This window comes from Colletotrichum fioriniae, assembly GCF_027942845.1.
Source record: "Colletotrichum fioriniae strain IMI 355084 chromosome Unknown scaffold_10, whole genome shotgun sequence".
NCBI classification, from domain to species: domain Eukaryota; kingdom Fungi; phylum Ascomycota; class Sordariomycetes; order Glomerellales; family Glomerellaceae; genus Colletotrichum; species Colletotrichum fioriniae.
This window is the reverse complement of record NW_027076846.1, coordinates 2,364,717-2,387,265: the sequence shown is the minus strand read 5'-3', so window position 1 is coordinate 2,387,265 and position 22,549 is coordinate 2,364,717. Positions and strand designations below refer to the sequence as shown.

General features: G+C 52.4%; 5 protein-coding genes across 5 annotated transcripts; 1 reads left to right on the top strand and 4 right to left on the bottom strand.

Annotated features, from left to right (window-relative positions):
- Positions 1–1,781: 1,781 nt before the first annotated feature.
- On the bottom strand, positions 1,782–4,178 carry TFC4_2 (transcription factor TFIIIC subunit tfc4; the record flags this gene model as incomplete). Its single annotated transcript, XM_053199185.2, has 1 exon — positions 1,782–4,178. The coding sequence occupies one exon, from the start codon at positions 4,176–4,178 to the stop codon at positions 1,782–1,784; it is 2,397 nt and encodes a 798-aa protein (XP_053043393.1).
- A 2,912-nt stretch (positions 4,179–7,090) lies between these two features.
- TFC4_1 (transcription factor TFIIIC subunit tfc4) lies at positions 7,091–8,472 on the bottom strand (the record flags this gene model as incomplete). The annotated part of the gene is made up of 2 exons (XM_065758416.1): positions 7,091–8,312; positions 8,465–8,472. 2 exons carry the CDS (start codon positions 8,470–8,472, stop codon positions 7,091–7,093), a joined length of 1,230 nt encoding a protein of 409 aa, XP_065613171.1.
- Positions 8,473–9,604: 1,132 nt separating this feature from the next.
- Positions 9,605–11,354, bottom strand: VTS1 (Flap-structured DNA-binding and RNA-binding protein; the record flags this gene model as incomplete). Its single annotated transcript, XM_053199183.2, has 2 exons — positions 9,605–10,908; positions 10,970–11,354. 2 exons carry the CDS (start codon positions 11,352–11,354, stop codon positions 9,605–9,607), a joined length of 1,689 nt encoding a protein of 562 aa, XP_053043391.2.
- A 4,315-nt stretch (positions 11,355–15,669) lies between these two features.
- On the bottom strand, positions 15,670–16,487 carry ANT1 (ADP/ATP carrier protein; the record flags this gene model as incomplete). Its single annotated transcript, XM_053199181.2, has 2 exons — positions 15,670–16,255; positions 16,384–16,487. The coding sequence occupies 2 exons, from the start codon at positions 16,485–16,487 to the stop codon at positions 15,670–15,672; spliced, it is 690 nt and encodes a 229-aa protein (XP_053043389.2).
- Positions 16,488–19,397: 2,910 nt separating this feature from the next.
- RIM13 (cysteine protease) lies at positions 19,398–21,674 on the top strand (the record flags this gene model as incomplete). Its single annotated transcript, XM_065758415.1, has 3 exons — positions 19,398–19,589; positions 19,649–19,962; positions 20,027–21,674. The coding sequence occupies 3 exons, from the start codon at positions 19,398–19,400 to the stop codon at positions 21,672–21,674; spliced, it is 2,154 nt and encodes a 717-aa protein (XP_065613170.1).
- Between the last annotated feature and the right edge of the window lie 875 nt (positions 21,675–22,549).

The window sequence follows — 22,549 nt, the reverse complement described above, 5'->3', positions numbered from 1 at the left end:
TGTGTGTCGCTGCAGGCGCCATCAACAATCGCATCGGTCTTCCGTACGGGCTTGCTTTGGGTGCTATAGGCTACCCGCTCTACGGTGCCGGCTTGTATACGAATAACGTCAGTGCCAACACCTGGTTTATGTTATTCGGCAGCGCCCTTTGTGGCATATCTGCCGGATTCTTTTGGGCAGCCGAGGCCGCCATCATCATTGGCTATCCATCTCCTGGAGATCGAGCATTTTATCTCGCTGTCTGGCAAACGGCCAAGGCTGCAGGTCCCATTGTGGGTGGTGCCATTAACCTGGGCCTCAATGCAAACCGGAAGACCACGGGATCCGTCTCGTCATCGACTTATATCGTTTTTATTGTTATTATGTGCCTTGGCCTTCCCATCGCGCTGTGTCTATCCCCTGCTAATAAGGTCTGGCGCAAAGACGGAACCGTCATCAGCACACCGAGGGCTCCAACATGGGGGGCGGAGTTCAAAGCCGTTGGGAAGTTATTTGTCAGCCGTAGAATTTTGCTACTTCTGCCGGCATTCTTCATAAGTTACTTCTACAACGGATTCATGAGCACGTGGCTCGCGACATATTTCACCGTGCGCTCGAGAGCGTTTTCAAGTTTCTTTACCAACTTTGCGGGCATCTTTAGCTCCTTTATGATTGCCACGCTGCTGGACAATCAAAAGATCCATATCAAGAGCCGTGGCCGCATTGCCTTTACTTCCATTATCTTCATACTTGTGGGTACATGGATTTGGGCCACTGTGCTACAGAAAGAGATCTACAACGCGAGTGAGCCGCCTGCTTATGACTGGTTTCAGGGAGGATTTGGAAAGAGCTATGCTCTCGTTTTCTTCTGGCAGTTCGGTGGACAGGCCTTCCAACAATTTCTATACTGGCTCGTCGGGCAGTACGCGACAGACCTTTCGGACTTGAGTCGCCACACTGGTATTCTGAGAGGCACTGAGGCTTTGGGTCAAACTATTGCCTGGGCGTGAGTTACATCTCTATACTTCCCTCGTTGGATTTCTATACACCACCACTTACGATTCTCGGATACTGACTCCATAAAGTATGCAATCCGAGGGCAACGCCAACCACTTTGTTAGTATCTGCCTCAACTTTGGTATCACCGTTCTCTGCGTCTTTCCCACTTGGTTGGTGTTGTCTGCACTCGAAGGAAGTCACGAGGAGAACATAACCAGCGCCGAACGTGATTTAGGCGATGCTGGAGAGGAGGAGATTGGGTCAAAGGCAGCGGCCAAGTGAGTGCCCCATGATCGCACAGAAGTGTACTGAGTGGTTGGCGAAATGGATTCAACTCCTGGCGGCGATTAAATTCAGACTGCCCTTACTTTCCACGTAATACCCAAATATCAGAATACATACCAAGCAAGAAGTTACGTTTTCCTGTGATTGGGGACTTGGTTTGTTTCTTTAAGCTGTGATCGTCTCCAAATATGCGATGGGAGGCACTTGATCTTCAGCAGCGACGAGGGGTCAACAATAGCCAGATGACTGTGGTGAGACGATCCAATTACCCTGAAGTCAGGCAATAAATGCCGTGATAGCTGGAGTGCCATAGTAGCCATCTTCGTTGGGCTTGTTGCCTCCCGAACGGCCGACGGACGTGGCACAGATCCATCAAGCACCCGAATAGGGGTAGACTTATTGGTGTTGATTCCGCTTTATCGCGCCTTCATGTGGTATATTTTAATTGTCTCTTTTGTTTAACGCCCATCCCAATTTTCCTTGCCGTTTCTCGTTTCTTTTTTCTTTCTTTCTCATAACTACGATGCCCAAGTGTCCAGGTTAGTTACTCTGCAGTGTGGCTCATTGCCGGTCCTCTGGACCAGTTGTCCCAATCTAAGAACCTTCTCACCGGCAGCTTCAAGAGCTGCCACGGTAGCATCAACGTTGGCCACATCTACCGCAGCCACCATTCCCACACCAGTATTGAAGGTGCGAACCATCTGGTATGGTTCGACGTTACCGCCCGTCTTCAGCCATTTGAAGACAGCGGGCATTTCCCAGCTGGTCAAGTCGATCTCGGCAGCGAGATGCTCCGGCAACATGCGAGGAACGTTGTCAATCAAGCCACCTCCGGTGATATGAGCCAAGCCCTTGACGAGGCGATTTTCAATGACACCACGCAAGCTCTTGACATAGATCTTGGTGGGTGTCAGCAGGCTTTCGCCCACCGTCTTGCCAGCATCCCATGGAGCAGGATCGGTGTATGCCAGACCTTCGCGTTCCAGAATACGGCGGACCAAGGAAAAACCGTTGGAGTGAACGCCACTTGAGGCCAGGCCCAGCAGCACATCTCCCGCAGCCATGTCGTCTTGACGCGGCAGTCTTTGGCTGTTGATCATGACGCCGACCGCGCAGCCTGCAGCATCGTAATCATCCTTTTGGTACATACCGGGCATTTCAGCAGTCTCGCCGCCGACAAGTGTACACCCGGCATCGATGCAGCCTGCTGCCACACCTTCGACGAATGCAGCAGCCGTGCTCATCTCCAATTTGCTGCAGCCGTAGTAGTCCAAGAACATTAGGGGCCTGGCGCCCTGGACGACAAGATCATTGACATTCATGGCGACCAAATCAATGCCCACGGTGTCATGCTTTCCCATTTGTTGAGCGATCATGAGCTTGGTGCCGACACCGTCAATAGCTCCGACAATTACGGGAAGCTCGCCGTTCTTCAACTGAAGACCACACTTGGCCAAGTCAAGCTCACCACCAAAACCTCCAATCTCGGCATCAGCCCCCGGCTGTTTGGTGGCCCGTACCGCCTTCTTGATCCTCTCAACAAACTCATTGCCCGCGTCTACGCTTACGCCGGCTCCAGCATACGTCAGAGCTTCCTTTCCCTGCTGCGACCGGAAGGCGCGATGGGCAATGTCTTTCCGGTAGTACATCTTGTCGAAATTGATGAGCGTGAGACCCTGCTCATACGCCTTCTTTACGGCGGCTTCCAGGGAGTCGGCGGTGGCGTTGACTGCAATGACACGGCCGCCTGAAGTTTCCAGTTGACCCTGTGGGGATAGCTTGGTTCCTGCATGAAAGACAGTGATATTCGGCGATGTCGACTGGCTGACCACCATGGGCGTTCCCTTTTCATAAGAACCAGGGTAGCCACCTGCAGCAACGACTACAGTGGCACTGTACTTGTCCTCAATCTTGATATCGACACAGTCAAGGCGGGCCTCGTGAGCCGTGCAAGCCATCATGATCTCGGCAAGATCCGTTTCAGGAGAGAGCAGCGGGAGCACAGTCTGCGTCTCGGGGTCGCCGAATCTGACATTGTACTCGAGCACCTTGGGGCCTTGGCTGGTGATCATGAGGCCGGTGAAAAGAATGCCTCGGAAGGGATAACCCGCCTTGCGCATTCCGGTGATAGTGGGCTGAATCACATCCTCATCGATCCGACGGATGAGCTCCTTGGTAGCAATGGTCGTCGGAGCGTAGCAACCCATACCTCCGGTGTTGGGGCCTTGGTCACCATCTCCGATCCTCTTGTGGTCTTGAGCGGGGGGAAGAGAGAGAGTGTGAGTGCCGTCGCTAAAGGTAAGGATGCTCAACTCGTCGCCGGTCAAGAACTCTTCAATAACGACCTCGTCACCGGCAGATCCGAAGGCCTTGTCCACCATGATCTGCTTGAGGGCTTCCTTGGCCTCTTGCTTAGTTGCGGGGATGATGACGCCCTTGCCTGCAGCGAGACCGGTGGCTTTGATGACGACGTTGTGAGATACTTGTTCGATGTAGGCGACGGCTTTCCCGTAGTCGGAGAAATTCTCGTAGGCGGCGGTAGGAATATTGTACTCTTTCATGAAGTCCTTTGAGAACGTCTTGCTTCCTTCCATCTGTGCTGCTTCCTTGGAAGGACCGAAGCATGGAATTCCGGCGGCACGGAAGTAAGCCTCAACTCCGTCGACAAGAGGAGCCTCGGGGCCAGGGACGACTAGGTTGACAGATTGAGCCTTGGCGAGCTGGACAAGGGCGGGATAGTCGTCGGCGGCGATATCCTCCACGTTGGTGGTCTTGGGACAGGTAGCGGTACCTCCATTGCCCGGAACCGCAAGAATGGAGACGACACGAGGTGACTGGCTGAGCTTCCACGCAAGCGCATGCTCACGGCCTCCGTTGCCAATGAGCAAAACGCGCACACTATCGGCCGAAGTCATGGCGAGGGGCGTAATTGAAAACGAGAAGCAGCACCGAGGGACCTGGAGAAGTATTTGGTCAGCCTCGAGGTAGAAGAACAACGAGCAAGACAGACACGAAATCAAGGAATCGATCTAGTGGGGTGTGACCAACGTGGAGCGCGTAATCAAACGTCCAGGTATAAGCACCAGACGTTAGAAGGGCCGAAGATACAGAGAGAAAGAGTACTAGAATGTGTCGTCTCTCTCATGCGTGCATAGGAGCATTGGTGATGACGGACGGATGGACGCTGATTCACTTTTCAGGCGACTCAGTGACGTGAAAAGTTTCTTTGCTGCACCTCCACCGTCGGAGGGGGAGGGGGGGGACCTGAACGAGGGGCAGCTAATAACGATTTACTGTTGCGACGCCGGCGCGCCAAAAAAAAAAAGAAAAAAAGAATTCAGGTCGAATGCCCCTCCAACACTAATCGGGACTAGGGCGGGGTGATGTAGGTGGGTCAGTAGGGAAGAAGAGGGTGATTGGAGAGGGCTCCTGGAATGGATTAGTGCGAGGATTTCCAGCACAAACTGCAAAATAGCCTCCACCTTCCCTTTCTGGCCTACACATTGTCGCATTGTGACCATAAGTGTCACATCGACCGCCTACCTTGCCTTGAGTAGATATCGAATGGTTGGTAGCTCACCGCACCAGGTACTTGTAATGCTGCTGAGTGCCATGAGGCATCTTACGCATTGGAAACCTAACTCTTTCTCTCATGGAGCCCGGACCGTAAGTCAATCGGCGCAGTAACACAAACATTTAGTCTTGAGAAATATGCTTGTGCTCTATGTACTTCGATGTGGATCTGAATGATCAGTTTTCAACCGCGCGAATACCCATTCATCTATCCCAGGTCGTAAACTAGAGGACTAGCCGAGGCAGAACAGACTGCTCCAGCTCGTCAACACTGCCACTGCTAATTAAGAGCGCATACTCATTGTATGCCGCATTGAGTATCACATCTCGGCTGCTTGCATTTCCCCGTGGCTCAACACCATCTGAAGCATCCGCGCTAATAACTTTTCGATACCACTCCAGAGCCAAGTGATGCAGTCCGAGCATGTGGAACGTTCTCGCCACGCCAAAAAAAGCTTCCCTTTTCTCTTCCGGCGTTCCAGACAGTTTAAAATGGCAGAATTCAAATACGCAGGCGAACCCTTGCATGATGAGATATTGACGATTATCAGCCTGCCGCTTGAGAGCATGATGGATGTACCCAAGTCCCACGCTGAGACTGATCATGGGGTTCAGTGGGTCCAGAGTTCGTGCTCTGAGGAAGTAATCTAGCAAGAGGGTTCACAAGTCAGCCCAGGTCCTTTTGGGAAAAGGTCAGTCGTTGGTGAGACTCACTCAGTGCAAAGGTGTAGCTGGTTGAAGTAAAGAGAATATGCCCATAAAGCATCAGTAAACAAGTATCGAGCTGTTTCGCCTCAGCAGTACTCGTACGATCACCAACTGAGACATCATAGCTCCTGTCTGTCTGTGCCGTACCAAGGTGAGAAGCGTCGATGATCTTGATCTGGCGTAGAATATACTTTTGCGCAGGCCCTGAATTATACCATGACGCCGGTGACTGGCACAGTCTGCACAATGCGGCGAACATGCGGTATGAATCCGAGTCCAGCTGTCGCACCTTCATAAAGAATCTAGCGACAGCTACGCACATCTCTTCGTCGGAAAGATATATTGCACATGCTGTTTCATCAGTCCGTCAGTCAGTGAGTGTATCTCGAATAGGACTGGAGGGTATCGTACCCGCCCATGCAACATGGATTAAGAACATGTAATCCTTGGAATTGACGAACACGATAGAATCTCGAGCTGCTTCACAAACTTGATAGGCCTCATCGGCGCGGTTGTCCAGGGCAAGGCTTATGGCGTAGTCAAGGAACAGTTCGAGCCATTCGCCGAAAGGAATGCCTCTATAGCCGTCGTCCTCGTACATTACGTTTGTCCTCCTCTCTTCTGTCAGAGATGGTGCCATATCTGTAGAAACTTAGTATAAGTGCAAAGGCCGGATTTGAGGCGATCAACTGCTTACTCTTGGACAATCTTTCAGCCAATTCCGAAAGGCCAGGCTGGTTTCGGGATGAAGCGCTGAACACAACATCATTGGCAGCTCCAAGAAACTTTAGGTATTTGTCCCAAGGATAGAACTTCCTGAAGGATCTAAACTCGCCCACAAGATCGCCGGCAGCGGCCATCCATGTTGGTATTAGGGAGTGATCGCCTGCTTGGATTTCCTTCTTTAGGCTGCGCACAACTTCGTATCGCCTAGTGAGCTCATCCGCCCGCGCTCGTTCCTCTTGCATACGTTGATCGGGAGCTACAAGGCGCTTCGGGCGATATCTTGGGCGAACGATTCCGCTATTCGCAGGTCGGCGCTTGTATTCCCGTCTGCGCCGTGACTTGACGCCATCAGCCAAACCGGAGGCTAGAGATCCTGATAAACGGTGACCTCTAATGCCACCCATATCTCCACGGCCGTCGCCTACCAAGCCTCCTTCGTCGTTGATGCCCTGAAGGGCAATCGCTTCAGTCACCAGAATGTAAGCTTCCTCTTCCTCCTTTGCCTTTTCGTATATCGTGGCTAGTTCATAACGAGCGTCGATATTGGTCTCGTCGACCTGGATAGCCACAAGAAAGCAGTCCTCTGCCGCAACGTTGTCGGATTTCCTCAGGTAGCAGCGGCCGAGTTGAAGAAGCAAGGTAGCGTCTTGACCGTAAACGGAATGCCGCAGCAGTTCGTAGTAATCTAGTGCCTCCTGGTAGCGCTGGACGGCGCAGAGTTCATCTGCAATATCTCGAACGAGGTAGGGAAAGTCCTCGATAGCGGTAGCCGTGGCAGATTCAGTTGGATCTAACCACTGTAGATGGAGCTAGCAGGTTATCAGTAAATGCTGAGGCATCTTGAGCCACTGAAAGACAGCAGTATACATACATCTGATTCCTCCTCGTCTCGGATTTTCAGCCGGTATAGAGCAAGACGAGCCCTGAATTCCAGAGGTAATCCCATACCATAGGTATATATGTTGTAGGCAGAAGGGTCGAAAGAGGGGATTTGAACACGGCGAGAATGATCACGATCCCACTCCCTGTCATCGAAACAGGCATCCCATTGTTGGTCGTTTGGTCGTCCGAGCAGCCAGCGTGAAAGCGACTTGAGATCTGCAATAGCGTTTCCGAAGTCTCCAGCACAGGCAAAGAGCTCCACATAAATGCCTATGTCATGCCATGATAGCTCCCCGCCTCCTTCCTGCTCTGTACTTCGTGCATGTGCGAAGTACGTCTTGTAAGCTGAGACAGCCTTCTGGACATCTTCCATGCCTCCAGAGTCGGCGCAGGCTTCTGCCAACCGTCGAACGACATCTATGTCCAGCGGGCGACGTTCAATGACGTAGGTGAACTCAGTTATAGCCTGAGAGAAGAAGCCCTGGCGGTGACTGGCTTCGGCTCTACCTAGTCTAGCTTCAAGGCTCGTTGGTTGAGCCTTGATTGCAGATGAATAGCACATGAGAGCGGTCTTGAGAGCGCCTTCTTGACCGCCTTCGGCAAGGCTCATGGCAAAGGACGCGCAATCCATCCATACTGCGAAGTCTTTGGGCCTCAGATGAGCAGAAATGACCATAGCCATCAACGCCTGGTCATTGGCGCCTTCTTCTCGAAAAATGGATGCTAGGACAGTCCATGCCTGATGAGTTTCGGCGTTGATTCTGATGATCTCGAATACAAGATCCCGAGCGAGGGCATAATTCCCACTCATAAACGCCTGGTTCACTCCCGCAAGACGAAGCTTGATGTCGCCCCTGGGCTCAGCGGCTTTCCGGGGACCTCGGATGGAGCGCGAAGTATGTTTGCTCCTCGACATCGGCGGAGCCTTCCTCAATCCTCCGTCATCGCCATCAAGGCCGGCGCCAGCGCTGACCCCAGCAGTGTGATGCGAAGAGAGAAATTCTCGGACGGACTGTTCGTACTTGGCGATATCGCCTCGGAGCTCCATTTCATCTGAATCGGCATCCGATACAAGATCCTCCTCGTCGTCATCAACTTGGGCATCGTCTTCGAGGTTCGCAGCCTCAGCTTCTTTCCATGATGAATTCATGGTGGCTAAGCTAGACGGAGCAATCCGATTTTGATAGGTCGGAAGGGCTGGGAACCATACGCTGTGCGAAGGAACTTATCTGCTTGAAAGAGGCAACAATTGCGAGTGACGAGAGTATTCAGGAATAGCTGTGCCGGCAAAATCAGTCTCAGAACGCCCTACCTTGGCATTATTTTGCCGATAGTAGATGAGTCCGCGAGAAAAAACCAACCTGTTTTGTGTTGTCGGCAAACACCCATTCCCTTCGAATCGTCTTATCGCGCAGGCCAAAATTGGCGGATTGACTGAGGAATGATGTAGATGGAAAAGTACAGGCTGAACAGTTCTAGTGAAAACGCCACCTTGCCATTGGCAATAAGCTGTGACTGGAAAATTCGGACAGCCTGGTGTGCCCGAAACGCAAAGTGCCCAATAACCGTCAAAATGGCAAGGATTTGAATGAAGAGGTCGTCGCAGCTGCTAAGTATGAAGCTGATGAAGCACCTGGGAAAAGGCAGAAAGAAAGGCAACGGGTCGTGCACCATCTTACCTACCCAATTACCTCACCTTTGCATTTCCAAGGTTCCCCACTCAAGTTTTGTCTGTAAGGTAATTTCGACATGTCCTCGCCTAACAGCTTTTTTTGCCCCTTCTGGCGAGTAGCAATACTAGCGAATAATGTTACCTACGAAACCAATGGCACACTTAATCTCTTGCCAATGTATGTTGATACCTCTTTTTCACACAAAATCGATCTGATCGTGCGGCATAATTGCTGATCAGCAGATCCAGGTGTATGGAGATGTCGATTGGAGATTCGACTCGAGCACAACCGGCGCGAGCAGCCGTCACAAGACATCATCGCTCTTTTTCAACGCGACTAACTTTTCGAACCGTTAAGAGGCTCTCACGAACAATCATCAGCCACGTATTGTAAATGTGGAGGCGCTTCCTTGCGCGCAGCCGGACACGTAGTGTTATCTTCTTATATATGTACAGAAGCACAGAGTGAGCGAAAACTAACCCTTGGTAGAAGTTTACCTGCCCTCCAGGCCACTACCTGAATACACATTCGCAATATTTCATGCTCGTACCCCCTTACTATGCTTGTTGTCTATCCAACAACACAGAGGCCAGTGGGACCTGTGGGCGCGTGAATGCGTAAATGTGTCTCTGTGTCCGTGGTGTGGCAAAAGGGGTAACAACAACCGCACACATCTTCCTTGCATCAACCGTCAAATCCCTTTTCAAGCAATCTTGCCATCGTTTTTGGCCTCTGTTCACATGGCGTTAGCGCTGGTGCCTCAGAAGAGCTAGCTCAGATTAGTACCTACCCTTCACTTGCTCGAAAACCTTGAGCATCTTCCGCCTAGCTCCGAGAGCGTTAACTCCACGATCTTCCAAAGCCTTGTCGTCGAGCTCAATTAATTCATGCCACTTCATGTCTTTGAGATTTTCGGTGTACTTGTGCAACCGCAAGCTTCTAAGCCAGCTGGGAATATCCTGAAGAAGGGTCGGGTCTGTTGGGTCTTCAGGTGGCTTTGAGCTACCCCGACGACCTCGGGGAGATCGGCCACGGACCATATCGGAGTGGTCTGAAAGGTAACCTTCGTGATTTCCTACTCCCAACTGGCCCACATTGACTGAAGGAATGCCATTGTTGAGAAGAGGAGAGGCGCCATCATAGGCGCTGAGGAAGCCATTGTTTTGCGGAGAAGCGAAAGCCATAGGCCCGAAGCCTCCAGGCTGCATTGCAATGCCAGGCGAGCTGGGCCGAGATCGATGTTGGCCAAACCCCATGTTTTGTGCCTGCAAAGCAATCATCTGATCGCGACTAAGCACCTGGCCATGCTCGTTGATCATGACCACATTGGTGTTGGGAATCTGCGCATTCTGAGGCAGACCCTGCTGGCCTGGAGCACCTGGGGCATCGTTGGATCGGGCACGGCGATACTTGCGAACATCATCGAGAGCGAAACGGTTGTTGACGGTCGACAAAGCTGCTAGTTTCATCGCGGTGGCATTTGCGACCATGTCGGCCTGCGTGCCGCTGGTATTGGCGTTGAAATTCGCCACGAGCGGAGTATTGACCATCGACGCCCAGTTGCCACCACTCGGGTTGTACGGGGACAAGAGAGGAAGGTCTGCCGGCTTGTCATTGGTCGTCAAAGTGGTGTTTTGAATGTTCTGGTTGCCCGAGATCTGGGGCGGGCGAGGAGATCTCAAACCACTCGACGGGGGCGGCTGGACAAACTGACCCATCGGGGGTTGGCCGCCCGGGGCTTTAGATCCCTGAACCGACTGATCGCCTCCAGTCCACTGGTTTTGGCCATTGCCGTCGTGGTTGTCGGCAGGACCCGCGATTGTTGGAGCAGTCATAGACTGACGAGAATCACCCACAGCGCTGTTCCGGTTGGACGAGGGAGGGTTGCCCGTCTGCTGGGTGAACTTGGCCTTCTCGGTCGCAATGGCTGCGGCGGCGTCAGGAAACATTGCGTTAATGGTGGAAGGGTCGAGTCCCGATTGCCGTTTGCCGGTCGCAGTGCTCGTGGGGCGGGCGAGGGAGTTTCTGGACGAATCAACATTCAGCTTGTTCATGGCGTCGCTCAGGCGGTTCGACATTGGATCTGGGATAGACACATTAGCTGACGTACAGCAGGATGGCAAGAAGTGTAATATCAGTCGTACCTTTGTCGAAGTTAGCCGGGGACAAGACGCCCGACATGGGATGGCCCTTGCCCATTTGCTGTAGAACCTGAATGAAGAATCGAATCTGCACTTGGGTGGTCTGCTGCAGCAAGGCGTACAGAGCAGCAGTGCGCTCGGCCTCGCTGAGGACCCTGAACCACTGCTCAATAGCACTCAGTTCGTCCTTGAAGTCCTGGTCGAGGGTAGCAGCGGCCATTTCTTCCAAAGTCGTCTCATACTGATCGATATCGGCAATCCACTGTTGGGCGATCTTGTCTTGGGGATCGGTCTCGGAATTACTATGGCCTTGACCCTGCTGAGAGCCGTAAAAGTCAGACGACGGGCGGATCCGGCTTGAGGGAGATGCGTTGGAGAGCGCAGCCATGTCGGCAGAAGCTCGAAGGTGGCTGTTGGCTCCCATAACTCTCGAGGAGGGGGGGCGAAGAGACGGGTTTGTGTTGGCCTCTGGGGTGCTATTGCGGTTTCCCGCAATGTGGCTGCCAGACATATTGAGCATTGTCGACAGTCAGCGCAATGATAGCGAGGCAGGAATCGCGCTGGTGACGGCGGCGAAGTTGATGTCGTGAAGACGGTAGAAAATTGGCAGGTGGCAGATGAAACGATGCCGACGACCAGTGAAGGGTGTCGTGTCTTTGTGTGATAATGGAAGGGGGGTCGGCCCGGGCAAGGAGGGACCAGCGCTGTTTCGAGATTTCGAATGACGGTAACGTCAATCGAATCAGCAAGCAAACAAGCCTAGCCTCTCTGACTCTGTAACTTGAATGAAGAGTGGAAGAGACGGACAGAAGCTACAGCAGGAAACGGTGCAAATCCACGTTAGCGATCACGGTCGCTTGTCAAGAGATCCCAAGGGACTTGTTGACTTGGTTCGTTCAAGTGAAGACAATAGCCCCGAACGGCCTGTTCTTTTTTTTTCTTCCGTGTCTTTGGCTGCGGCAGAGCTCAGACGGCGCAAGTAGTGAATCGTAGGGTACGTATTCGCTGCCCAAAGCTCCTGCAGAAACCTGCTGACCTCAAAGGAGTCGGGGATTAGTTCTAAGGAGGAATTGCTGCTTAACACATGTCTCTCCCAGCGGATGGCAGGGTCTGGTTATCGGGCCAGAATTTTGGGTTTTGGTTGAATGACGAGAGAGAAGGGTCGAAAGGGACAGTGGCCAGTGACGCAAGCCGAAGTTGCTGATATGGGAGTTGAGGCGAGTCGCGTTGTGCTTTGTTCTGCTTTTTGTGTGTTCTACCGCAGCGAGGAGCGTGGACGGCGACAACGGAGCCGGAAGGGCTTAGGGGTGGTGGGAGAGCAGTGACAAAGGTAATGCACTTCTGGCAAGCGGGCAGGAATTATTCAAGAAATGCTGCTTCCAGGCAGGTAGGTAATACGATGTTCAAGGCTGGCGTCGTCTGAAAGTATTACCCAGATGTAGGGGGTGGTGGGAACAAAAGGGGAACGAAATCCGCTTCTCGAATTTGCAGGAGACGTACTCATTCATGTACTGCACTGCACCACGGCTGGCGAGCGGGAGGAGGGAAAGAAGGGTTCAGCAACGTGGCGTGGCCGCTGCTTAGTCACTGGTCGGCCGCAGTTTATCCAACCATACCACCTGAGGTAAAGCATGCAGCAGGGGCCTAGGTATGTTGCCTTAGGTGCCTATCAAACCTATCTCTTTGGGAGGTATCTCAGGTACTTCGTTGCCTCAGATAGATCGCAAGGAGTACCTTAGGTACCCGACCTCGAAGGCAATGGAGGAGGCATGGGAAGCTTTAATCGCACCGGGAACAGTGAACAAATCCACACGTCTTTGTCGCGGATGTACCAATGATCCTCATCGGGAAGCATACCTATTCACGAACAGCCAGGTTGCAGCTTGTGGACCTCGTTATTTCCATGTCTCCCAGTCATTAAGGCGCAACTGGCGGGTATTCTCAACTTTAGGTTTAGATACACTTCAGGGAGGTACGCGTCTTGCATCATGTCTCCCCCGCTCTTTTTATCAATCCCCTTACTTGCCTGTGTCTACATGTTTAAAAAAAAAATTAAGATAAAAAAAAAGAGAACAGGGAACGGCGTGGCAAGAATCCGATCCATCAGATAGACACTGATGCGTAGGTATATAATGAGGTCGTTGAATGGAGTTGTCGGAACGCCTCACTGAGTGAAGGATAAAGGGTGACCGGCGATGATTCTTTGAAGTTCTTTGTTGAGTTGCCTGGATAAGTTGCCAGCATGCGACTTTGCCCCCGGCGACGATTGACGCCCCTCCCTTTGCCGTGAAGGGTCCAATAGCTTCATGAGTATTGACTTACTGACTTGCAACTCAACCATGGACGCAATCAAGCCATGTTGAGCATTTATGGCCTATGACCTTGGTACAGGCAAAAGTACCACAGTCAAGGTAGCGAAACTGAAGTTGTAGACCCGCGATCCGATCTCACAACTTGCTGGGCTACCTGCCATCCGGGACTTGCGGGGGAGTATCGTAACGTAGCAAGGCAAGTTCCTGAATATCTCAAGCAAGTATCTGGCTTGTTACCCGAACACATTGGATCGCACACTGGGGCACATAGCCACCGTGGGACTGTGGATATTTGGGTCGACCGCTTTTCATTAACCACTTTCAATGTCGGGCGAGTGTTGAAGGTTGGCGTAGGGTTTTCGTCTAAGGTACTTGGTAGTAATCCTCGACCTGGCCTGATATGGCACATCATAGTTCACCCATCGGGGCACGGCTGATGGACACATAGTAGAGCCTCGCTGCATCTATAACTCCGTTGCCATGCCCCTAGCAGAGTCTTCTTTCTCTCTTGCCGGCGTCATCGTGCGGACCTCGAAGCAGCACATGCCCAATTTTCGCAGCTTGTTGGAGGTTCCGAGAGGGTTAAACCGTGGTTGATTCGTTTGCTGGCTCTCTCAACCTAATTGCCAGTTCCATTTAATTCCCTAATGCCCCAATGCGTCGCAGCCGTGCTGTAGAAGAGACCAATAACCATGCGTCCAATTTCCTGTTTATGCCGTCTCGCGCTTGCCCTCCTTCAGCTCCTTCTGTAAAACTTGTCAGCAAGCGTCGCGGTGGAGGTCGGAATAACGATGTCCTTGTAGTATGTTATCTGGGGCAGTTCGTACCAGGGCCTTCATGGTGCCGTGCAGAGCGTGACGATGGTTGCGGCGGAACTTGGGGTCAGTACCCTTGAGGGAAGGGTATCTCGACGTCTTGGGCTTCTTGATACTACACGATAAGGGAGAAATCGTCAGTAAAAGTACACCTCGGAAATCGTTTGGCATGGGCTAGAAAGGAGGTTTGAAATCGTACCCGTTGCGGTGCGCCTTGCGCGACTGGTTGTGCTGCGAGGAGTTCTTGGACTCTGCGCTCAGAAATTAGCTAAGCTCTCCTGGTGCGGGCAACAAGGCTCGCAGAAACAGATCGTCGTGACATACTGGCCATTGCTGCGGTCGGAAGGTGCCCCTAACGTTGAATACTAAAGCCTGGAGTTCGTGATGCGGTCGGGGGGATTTCGAGTATTGTGATATCGAGGCTGGCCGTGGGGTGGTTTGGTGCATGCTAGGCTCTTTGGTGTTGTGGGTCGAAATTCTGTGCCCTAATGGACTTGCTGAGCCACGGTGTGGCTGGGTCATGTCGCGCCATGGCGCCACCATCTGAGGTAGGTCCTTCCATGAGTGAATGGAGCACAGTGTGTCAGACTTTCCAATCCGTACTACATTACACCTCAGATTTCATGATTGGGCAAGGCAGGTCTGTTCAGTAGGTATTCAGTGCGGATAAGTCACTGCAAGAATGCCGATATGACTGCATGGAGCATCGCTCACCTTACCTAGGCATATACCTACCTCTCATCAGTTGGAATGTTCTAATGTCACTTTGGGCTGTCATCATGAAAAACCCAAGGTACCTCATCTAGGTATTTCCAAAACACGCAGAAACACATAGTAAGAACAAAATTCGGGGGAACTAAAACGTGGTTTACTCTATCCTAGCTACCTCGAGTTGTCGATTGTCATCTCTCTCACGCTAACCTCTTGTGGTGCCCACGCATTGCTCTCGTGTTCTATCCTCGTTACCATACAGATTAGTCCACAAATTTGCCCGCGACTCTGTCTACAGTCTACGCTCTATGAGCGATTACCTCATTTCGCTATTCATGATGTTGAAAGGCCCGCCGTCACTGGCTCCTTGACGAGGCTGCTTAGGCAGATGTATGCATGTCGCTACCATTCTTTTAAAGAGGTTTGATGGCAGATGCGCTGCGAAGAACTTCGGGACTCCGCGTAAAAGCCTGCAGCCGCTTCGACCTCAACGTCCTGAGGTAGCGGAAGAAGAGGACAAATAACAACTCCATGCTATTCCTAAGTTAGCACCCTTACCATATCTCAGATTGAATGGCACCGTGCTTACCGCTCCTTTGTCATCATAAGGATGCCTTGGACAAGAAGGCCCTTGAGAATCTGTGGTCCCATGCCCTTGAAGAGACCAGACACACCCTCTCGTTCCAAAATGAAGTTCATGACCTCGATGAAGCTGCCGAAAGGCTTGCCCTTCCTTTCGGGTGGCGGCCTAGACTGCAAACCTACCTTTGCTACAATGAGAGGCTGTGTGGCAATCGTTGCGAGTGACTTGGAGGCAGCACCAAGAACTATATCATAATCAGCCAAACCCGGCTCAGTCAAACCCTTACAGGCCAGGAGGATGCAACAACGTACGGAATGCCTCCCAGGGCTTGAGATTATTCTTGCCAGGGAAGATGACTTCTTTCAGCCTCTCGTAAGCTCCGTAAGTGATTGCAGGATTCACCACGAGCACCAAGCTAGCCTTGAGACCCCTCCAGAGCCCGAACAGCCCGTCCTCTCCATCGATAACTTCCCGTGCGGTATCCACAAACCCTTTCCTCTCGGTCTTGCGCTGGGTTTGCTGCCTCGTCGTGATGACGGCGACGGGAATTGTGCAAAGCTGGGCTACAGCGCCGGCGATCGCTCCGAGACTCAGCTCGACGAGTGTCGAAGGGGGTGCCGAAGTTTTAGCAGAACGCAGGTAGAGGGCGCGCACGACAGAATACCAGTAAAAGTACGCAAAATTGGTAGAGGCGACGCCAAGGAGAGAGCCACTCATGCCGGCGTAAAGGCCCTTGACGCCATCGTCAGCGACAATCTTGCTCAGGGCATCCCAGGTAGACGAATAATGGGGTTCGATGGGTTCGGAGGGATCAGTCGCTACTGCGCCGGATTGCGACTTCACTTGGACCTGGAGGCGCGTCTTGACGCTTTAACAAGTAGAGGTTAGCACAAGGCGATCTCTATAAAAGAATACAACAGTATAGAGTGGATTTGAGGCGGTAGGGAAGACAAAAATGTGAGGGTGTGGGTATCGCGGCAGCAACGTTTCTCTCACATGTCAAGCGGGTAGACTAAAGCATTGGCAAGCACAGCACCGGACGCGCCAGCAACTGCCTTGCCCCAAGGTGAGATGGAGGCCGATTTCGACTGCGCAGCCATTGTACTGTTGCCGTGTTCAGATTGAAGAAGCAATAAACAGAAGCACGGATCAGAGTTCTCTGTAAGGCGTTTGATCGAACAATCGGGCCACAACTAGGGAATCGTCGCGCGCAAAGTCGGTAACGGTGACGATATCGGCGTCGGCGTCGGGGTTGGAGTTCTGCACCGATCAAGATCCGAGGCAAAGGGCGGGAAGGGAAGTGGTCAGTCAGGTCGGAAGGCAGCAGCGGACAAGCAGTGAGCACCAGCGACAACTGGGAGAATCCGCGAGCGCGAAGAATGGTCCAAGTGGTTATTGGCGATGAATAGATATATGATTTCGAGGTCTTGAGCGCTGGTCGGGACGAATGAACCAAACTAAGAAGACCGCTTCATGCCCATGGGCCATGGGGACTGACGTGCCGGCCACAGCACCTGCGCGGGTCCCGGGATTGGCACTTGAGTCGACGACCTCGGCCCTTGGAGATGACGCTAGATGCCTGGGCCGCCATATGCTCGGTTAACCGGTGAGGTCACCTGGTGGGGTTTCGGCACAATCAATGTCTACAAAGTACCTAACTCAAGGTACTTTAGAGAATATTTCTTAGCGACAGACCATCGCACTACTGCGTACAAGCTACCTTCAGGTATCAAGGTAAGCACACCAAGGTGCCGTTAAGATACTTAGGTAAGGACCTTGAGTCTGGTCACAGCACGCAATGGCACCAGCGCAGCATACGGAGTAAGGTACCTAAGGTTGTGTGAGAAAATGCCCCGGGGGAGCTAATGTTTGCGAAGCAGCATAACGGTTCCGTACCAACGTGTTAGTCGCAATTCAAATGTGTAATTGGGTTTGAAGACTGGTGGCCGGAGACATTTGACTTAAGGTAGCTAAAATTGGCCATGCGAGAGCGGAGCAGCCGGGGAAACAGGGCCAGCGGTTAAGAGGTGGATGACAAGAGAGGCAGGTTGGCGATGGCCCGGTGCCGAGGTGATACAGCCTGTCTGTCTTCAAGCGTTTCATTTGGCCGACACATCCAGGTATGGAAGGCTGTCCACTCTCGAAGATACGGCACCGCGGGCACCCAGCCTGGCCCATGTTCTATCTACACGAAGCCCCCATCTTCCTGCCAGAATCCGTCTAAGGGAAACCCACCAAGGGTTAAAGTGACGAGGTGAACTCGATAACCGACGGAACAGTGCAGTGTCGCAATGTCCAAGGTGCCGGCCTCCATGATGTAGGTTGCAAGCTCGTGTAAGTCCTGATCAGTTTCCGAGTAACACCCAGGGTACAGGACGTGCCTTACGTAAGATATGGTCACTGTCCACCTACCTTACCACACCTTACCTATCGTTCAAGCAAGCCAAGGACCTTCATACTGCGTTTCTACGGCATCTATCTATCTGTACATTCCACTCTGATAAATGCTATGTAAGAATGTCCAGCCCTGTTGTCATCAGCAAACAGATGAATGAGCACTACCTTCTGTGCTCCCCAGATCTAGGTATATCTGCCTTACACTCCCAACTCATTCTAAAGCTTTGATATCGACACCTCTGATTCTTTCCCCGGCGTTTGCTCCGCTCGCTCTGGCGCCTGGCTTGGTTCAACACAGCATACCTGCCAACATAGTTAACTAGGTACGCTTGATGTGTGAACTGAACTGTTCTCTCATGCGATTCTGCGCTCTTGCGCTCCGATCTCGTCGACAAAGTCTGGCTGTCTTGCTTCTTGCAGGCTTGGTCTCGAGAGCAATTACCCAGGGTCCGTCTCAACATTTCAAGTTGGCCGGCCCTTGGCCGGCCCTTGGCCGGCCCTTGGCCGACCGACTCTGGACCGTTTTTGGGTTTTGCTTTGCACAGCCTCAATCTGGTGCCCGCTCTCTTTCGTCTTACCCCACGACGAATGCATTTCACGCTAAGACTGCGACTGCTTCCCCGCGCCCATTCTTAACCACAATCGCCCGCGCCCATGATAACAACGACACAAAATTGGGTCTGGAATCAGAGTCAATATTGAAGAGAGAGAGAAAGAGAGAGAGAGTGTGTGTGTGTGTCAGAAGTTGCGGTGATCAGGGAGTGAGCCAGAGGCTGTTTAAAGAGGCACGACCAACAAAGGCAAGCCATTCTACTCGACCTGTCATCGCTCCACTCGCTTTTCTCGAATCTCGCCTCGTTTCCCGCCGTGTCGGGTCTCATCGCATCGAATACCTACCTACCTTACTCGTGACCTCGACATGCGACAACAGTAGGTCCTGCTTCCGCCTCTTTGTACATGAAGCTAGTTTCCCTGAATCAATTCCCGTCGCGCAACCGGTATTCTTGCCTTGACTTCACATTAACGACTAAATGCAGTTTCAATTAGCTGCTTATTAGCTGGAAGCATGGAAGCCAAAGCCATTGTGAGTGAATTTCTAAGTCACGGCGCGACGCAGCACAAATATTCGCCTCAGCTGACCAGAATGACCTCGGCCTTCAGAGAGAGGAGGCCCTTGTGGCCAGATCGACAGACCGTGAAGCGTTGAATCATGCCATTACCGCGGCCGACTTGTACATGAAGGCAGCACACGAAGCTATTTCACCAACCGACCGCTCTCGCTTGAGGAGAAAGTGCGCAGGACTCATTTCTCTTGCCGAAAAGCTCAAGTCTTCTCCCAAGACCGCAAGCCCATCTTTGGCTCAGCCGACAGTTGCAACCATCACCTCTACGTCCAATCCTAGCTGCCATGTGCGCCATGTCCCATCCAACGAGAGGACCATCCTGCTGCGCTCATCTCGACTGCATGGCAACATTTTCCCGCCATGGCAGGCTGAGCCTGGTGTTGACAATTTCTCCCTATCTCAGGGCCAGAAAGTTTTCTCGTACGTTTGCATAACCGCCGAATCAGTCAGCCAACTCATTCATAAATTAGAGACCCTGCAGAGTACACAATGTCGGCCAGGCAAGAATCCATTCTTGAGGCCTGGCAACGGCCCGTGGACCAAGCGAGAGAGGATACCGTAGACGAGGACTTTATGGCCTCAGAAAGCGACTGCGATCTCGTACAGGATGTCACGACCGACTGCTCGGTTGTAGCCAGTCTATGTGCCGCTATGAAGATTCTACAAGGCAGCAAACAATCAGTCAGTCAATAGTGGTACGCAGAATGCCGTTGACCGCGCCTGCTTACCAGTCTGATCAGATTCTAGGCTCAATCATGTACCCCTACAATCACCAAAAGGGGCGGCCCATGATCTCCAAGAGTGGCAAGTACATATTTCGCATGCACTTTAATGGCTGCTTCAGACAAGTCGTCGTGGATGATCGGCTGCCTGTCTCGCGAAACAATCGCACCTTGTTCGTTGTCGACCGCAAGAACCCCAATCTCTTGTGGCCAGCTTTGCTGGAAAAGGCTTATTTGAAGGTACGCGGAGGGTACGACTTCCCTGGCAGCAATTCGGGCACCGATTTATGGGTAATCACCGGGTGGATTCCCGAACAGCTCTTCTTACAGAGGTATGTAGATGAAGCCCGGTCCAGGGCGAGACGACAATCGGCGAGGACTAACGCCAAGACGTAGCGAAGATGTAGACGTTGAGGGCGAATGGGACTCCATCAAAGAGGCATACCATGCTGGGAATCTGATCATGACCCTAGGAACCGGTCGCTTGACCCAATCGGAAGAAGACGCCTTGGGTCTTGTTGGCGAGCACGACTATGCCGTGTTGGAGATCGACAGCTCGCCCGGGGCCCGTCGCTTACTTGTCAAAAACCCGTGGTGTGATGGCCTCGTCTGGAAAGGCGTTGGTTCATCTGGAATCGTTGAGCAAACGGCCGCCGTGTCGTTATCAGACACATTGTTCTCGATCGAGCCAAGGTCTTCCGAGCATACCAGACCCGTCGGTTCCTTCTGGATATCAGTGGAAGACGTTGCGCAGAACTTTGAATCCATGTATCTCAACTGGAATCCGGATCTATTCACACATAGGCAGGATCACCACTTCACGTGGCGCGTGCCCACCAAAAACATGACATCCTCTCTTGCCCACAACCCGCAATACTCAGTACTATCACATACGGAACAGACCGTATGGATTCTGCTGAGTCGGCACTTTGCGGATGAGGAACTGGAGATTGCAAAGAACAAATCAGCTTCCCTGGCTGCGGTATCGAGACAACTCGGCTTCACGAGCATATTCATCTTCGAGAGCGAAGGCAAAAAGGTTCAGGTGAGGGAGGGCTTTGTCTACCAAGGCCCATATGTTGACTCGCCACAAACGCTCGCCAAGTTCAAACTTCGCAACGGCACACCCTACACCATTGTCATGGCCCATCAAGACCTCCCGCTGGACCAATACTCGTGTACGTTTACTCTCTTCTCAAAGGCACCACTCGAAGTCAAGCCAGCCGAGGAAGCCATGAGCCACTATCAAGAGCTGTCGAGTGCTTGGACCAGGAGAACTGCTGGAGGCAATGCGTCGTCCATCACCTACTCCCAAAATCCGCAGTTCAGCATCTCTGTTGCCCGAGCCACACCCCTCTCCATACTTCTCTCATCAGGAGACCGAGAGGTAGCCATTCACGTCGACCTGGTATGGGCACACGGAAGAAGAGTGACGTCGATCGGGGTAAAGGATGTTGTGGCTAGTTCTGGCGACTACCGGAGAGGCAACGCTCTTGTTCAAGTCCCTCTGGTGGAACCGGGCACGTACACCATTGTGTGCTCGACGTGGGAGCCGGGGCAGCTTGCCGACTTTGGCATGCGCGTAGGGTCTCAGGTGGAATGTCAAATCAAACCCGTTTTAAGCGACAGAGCCGGCCTTTTACGAACTTTGGCGCCAGCCTTCATCTTCAGCGAAGGAGAGGAGAATAGGCGAGCGTTGGTCACGGTATCGCGATTGTCTCGGGCCCAAGTCGTGGCGCGGTGCCCGCTGCAGACGGGACGAAGTAGCCAGCCCATTTCTACCACGGCCGTTCGCGTCTCCCTCGTCTACGGCCGAGGGCCGCAGGAGTCGATACTCGCCATGTCAGGCGGCGGCGAATTCCGGGAACTGACGATGGCTATCAGGACCCCCGAGTTCGACCTAGAGCCCGATCGTCTTCGACAAGACAAACTATGGCTCATTGTGGAACGGCTCGGGAGTCAGCAGGGTCGTCAGAGCATTGAGGTAGAGGTTTTGAGCGACAACCCTGTTCACGTTGGCGGCTGGCAAATGGCCGATTCCTAGTAGCCATGGCACGGGTGAGAGGCTAGCCGAAGGCTTCTGTTGGTCGCCACAGGTATAAGACGAAATTGTAATGGCCTGGTAGGTACCTAAGCCCTGCTCATAGAATTTACTACGAATCGGCGATGCCTCCTCTCCTTAATCCTCACCTTCCGCCTCCTCCGCCTCCTCCCTTGCCTCCTCCCTCTTTTGCCCATCTTTCGGGTAGACAGGTTGAAAAGCAGACAAAAGCAAAGGAGAAAAGCCACAAGCCAAGTAGATGCCCGAGTACCAAAAATAAAAAAGGGATCTTCCCATGAATTGCCGCTTTAATCGAAGACAATGGCTATGTCGGCTCTTGTGAAAGACAGTTCGAGAGTTGGTGGCATTTTCCTAGCCAGTCACCACCCACCAAGCAAGAGAGAAGCGAAAAGGAGGAAGAAGAGAATACCGCGAGAAAGATAAAAGGGACAAAACGTGACGTGACGCGGACGACTCGTCAATGTGGTATATGATCCACCGCAACGCCAGAATCCTCGCAACAAAAAGGCAGAAACAATCCCCCGTCATGAACTCGTGCCGTGCCAAATCAAACAAGCTCAAAAACAAGTACCAGCCCAAGACAACCGCCTCCTGCAAGATTCAAGGGAAAAATGAAACCCCCGACCATAGAAATCCCACAACCGACGAAAGGTTGGCGTCAACGACCTTGCCAATCTTCGCTCATCTCCTCCTCTCAGGACAAAAGAAGAAGGGGAAGAAAGAGAACCAAGAATCACAGTGATATCCGGTCGCTCCGAATATCCATCAAATATGTACAATAAACCTCGTTCGGCGTGCTCATACCGACATATTGACAAGACGTCGTCGGTGCTGAACAGCCCAGGAAAGAGGAAAGG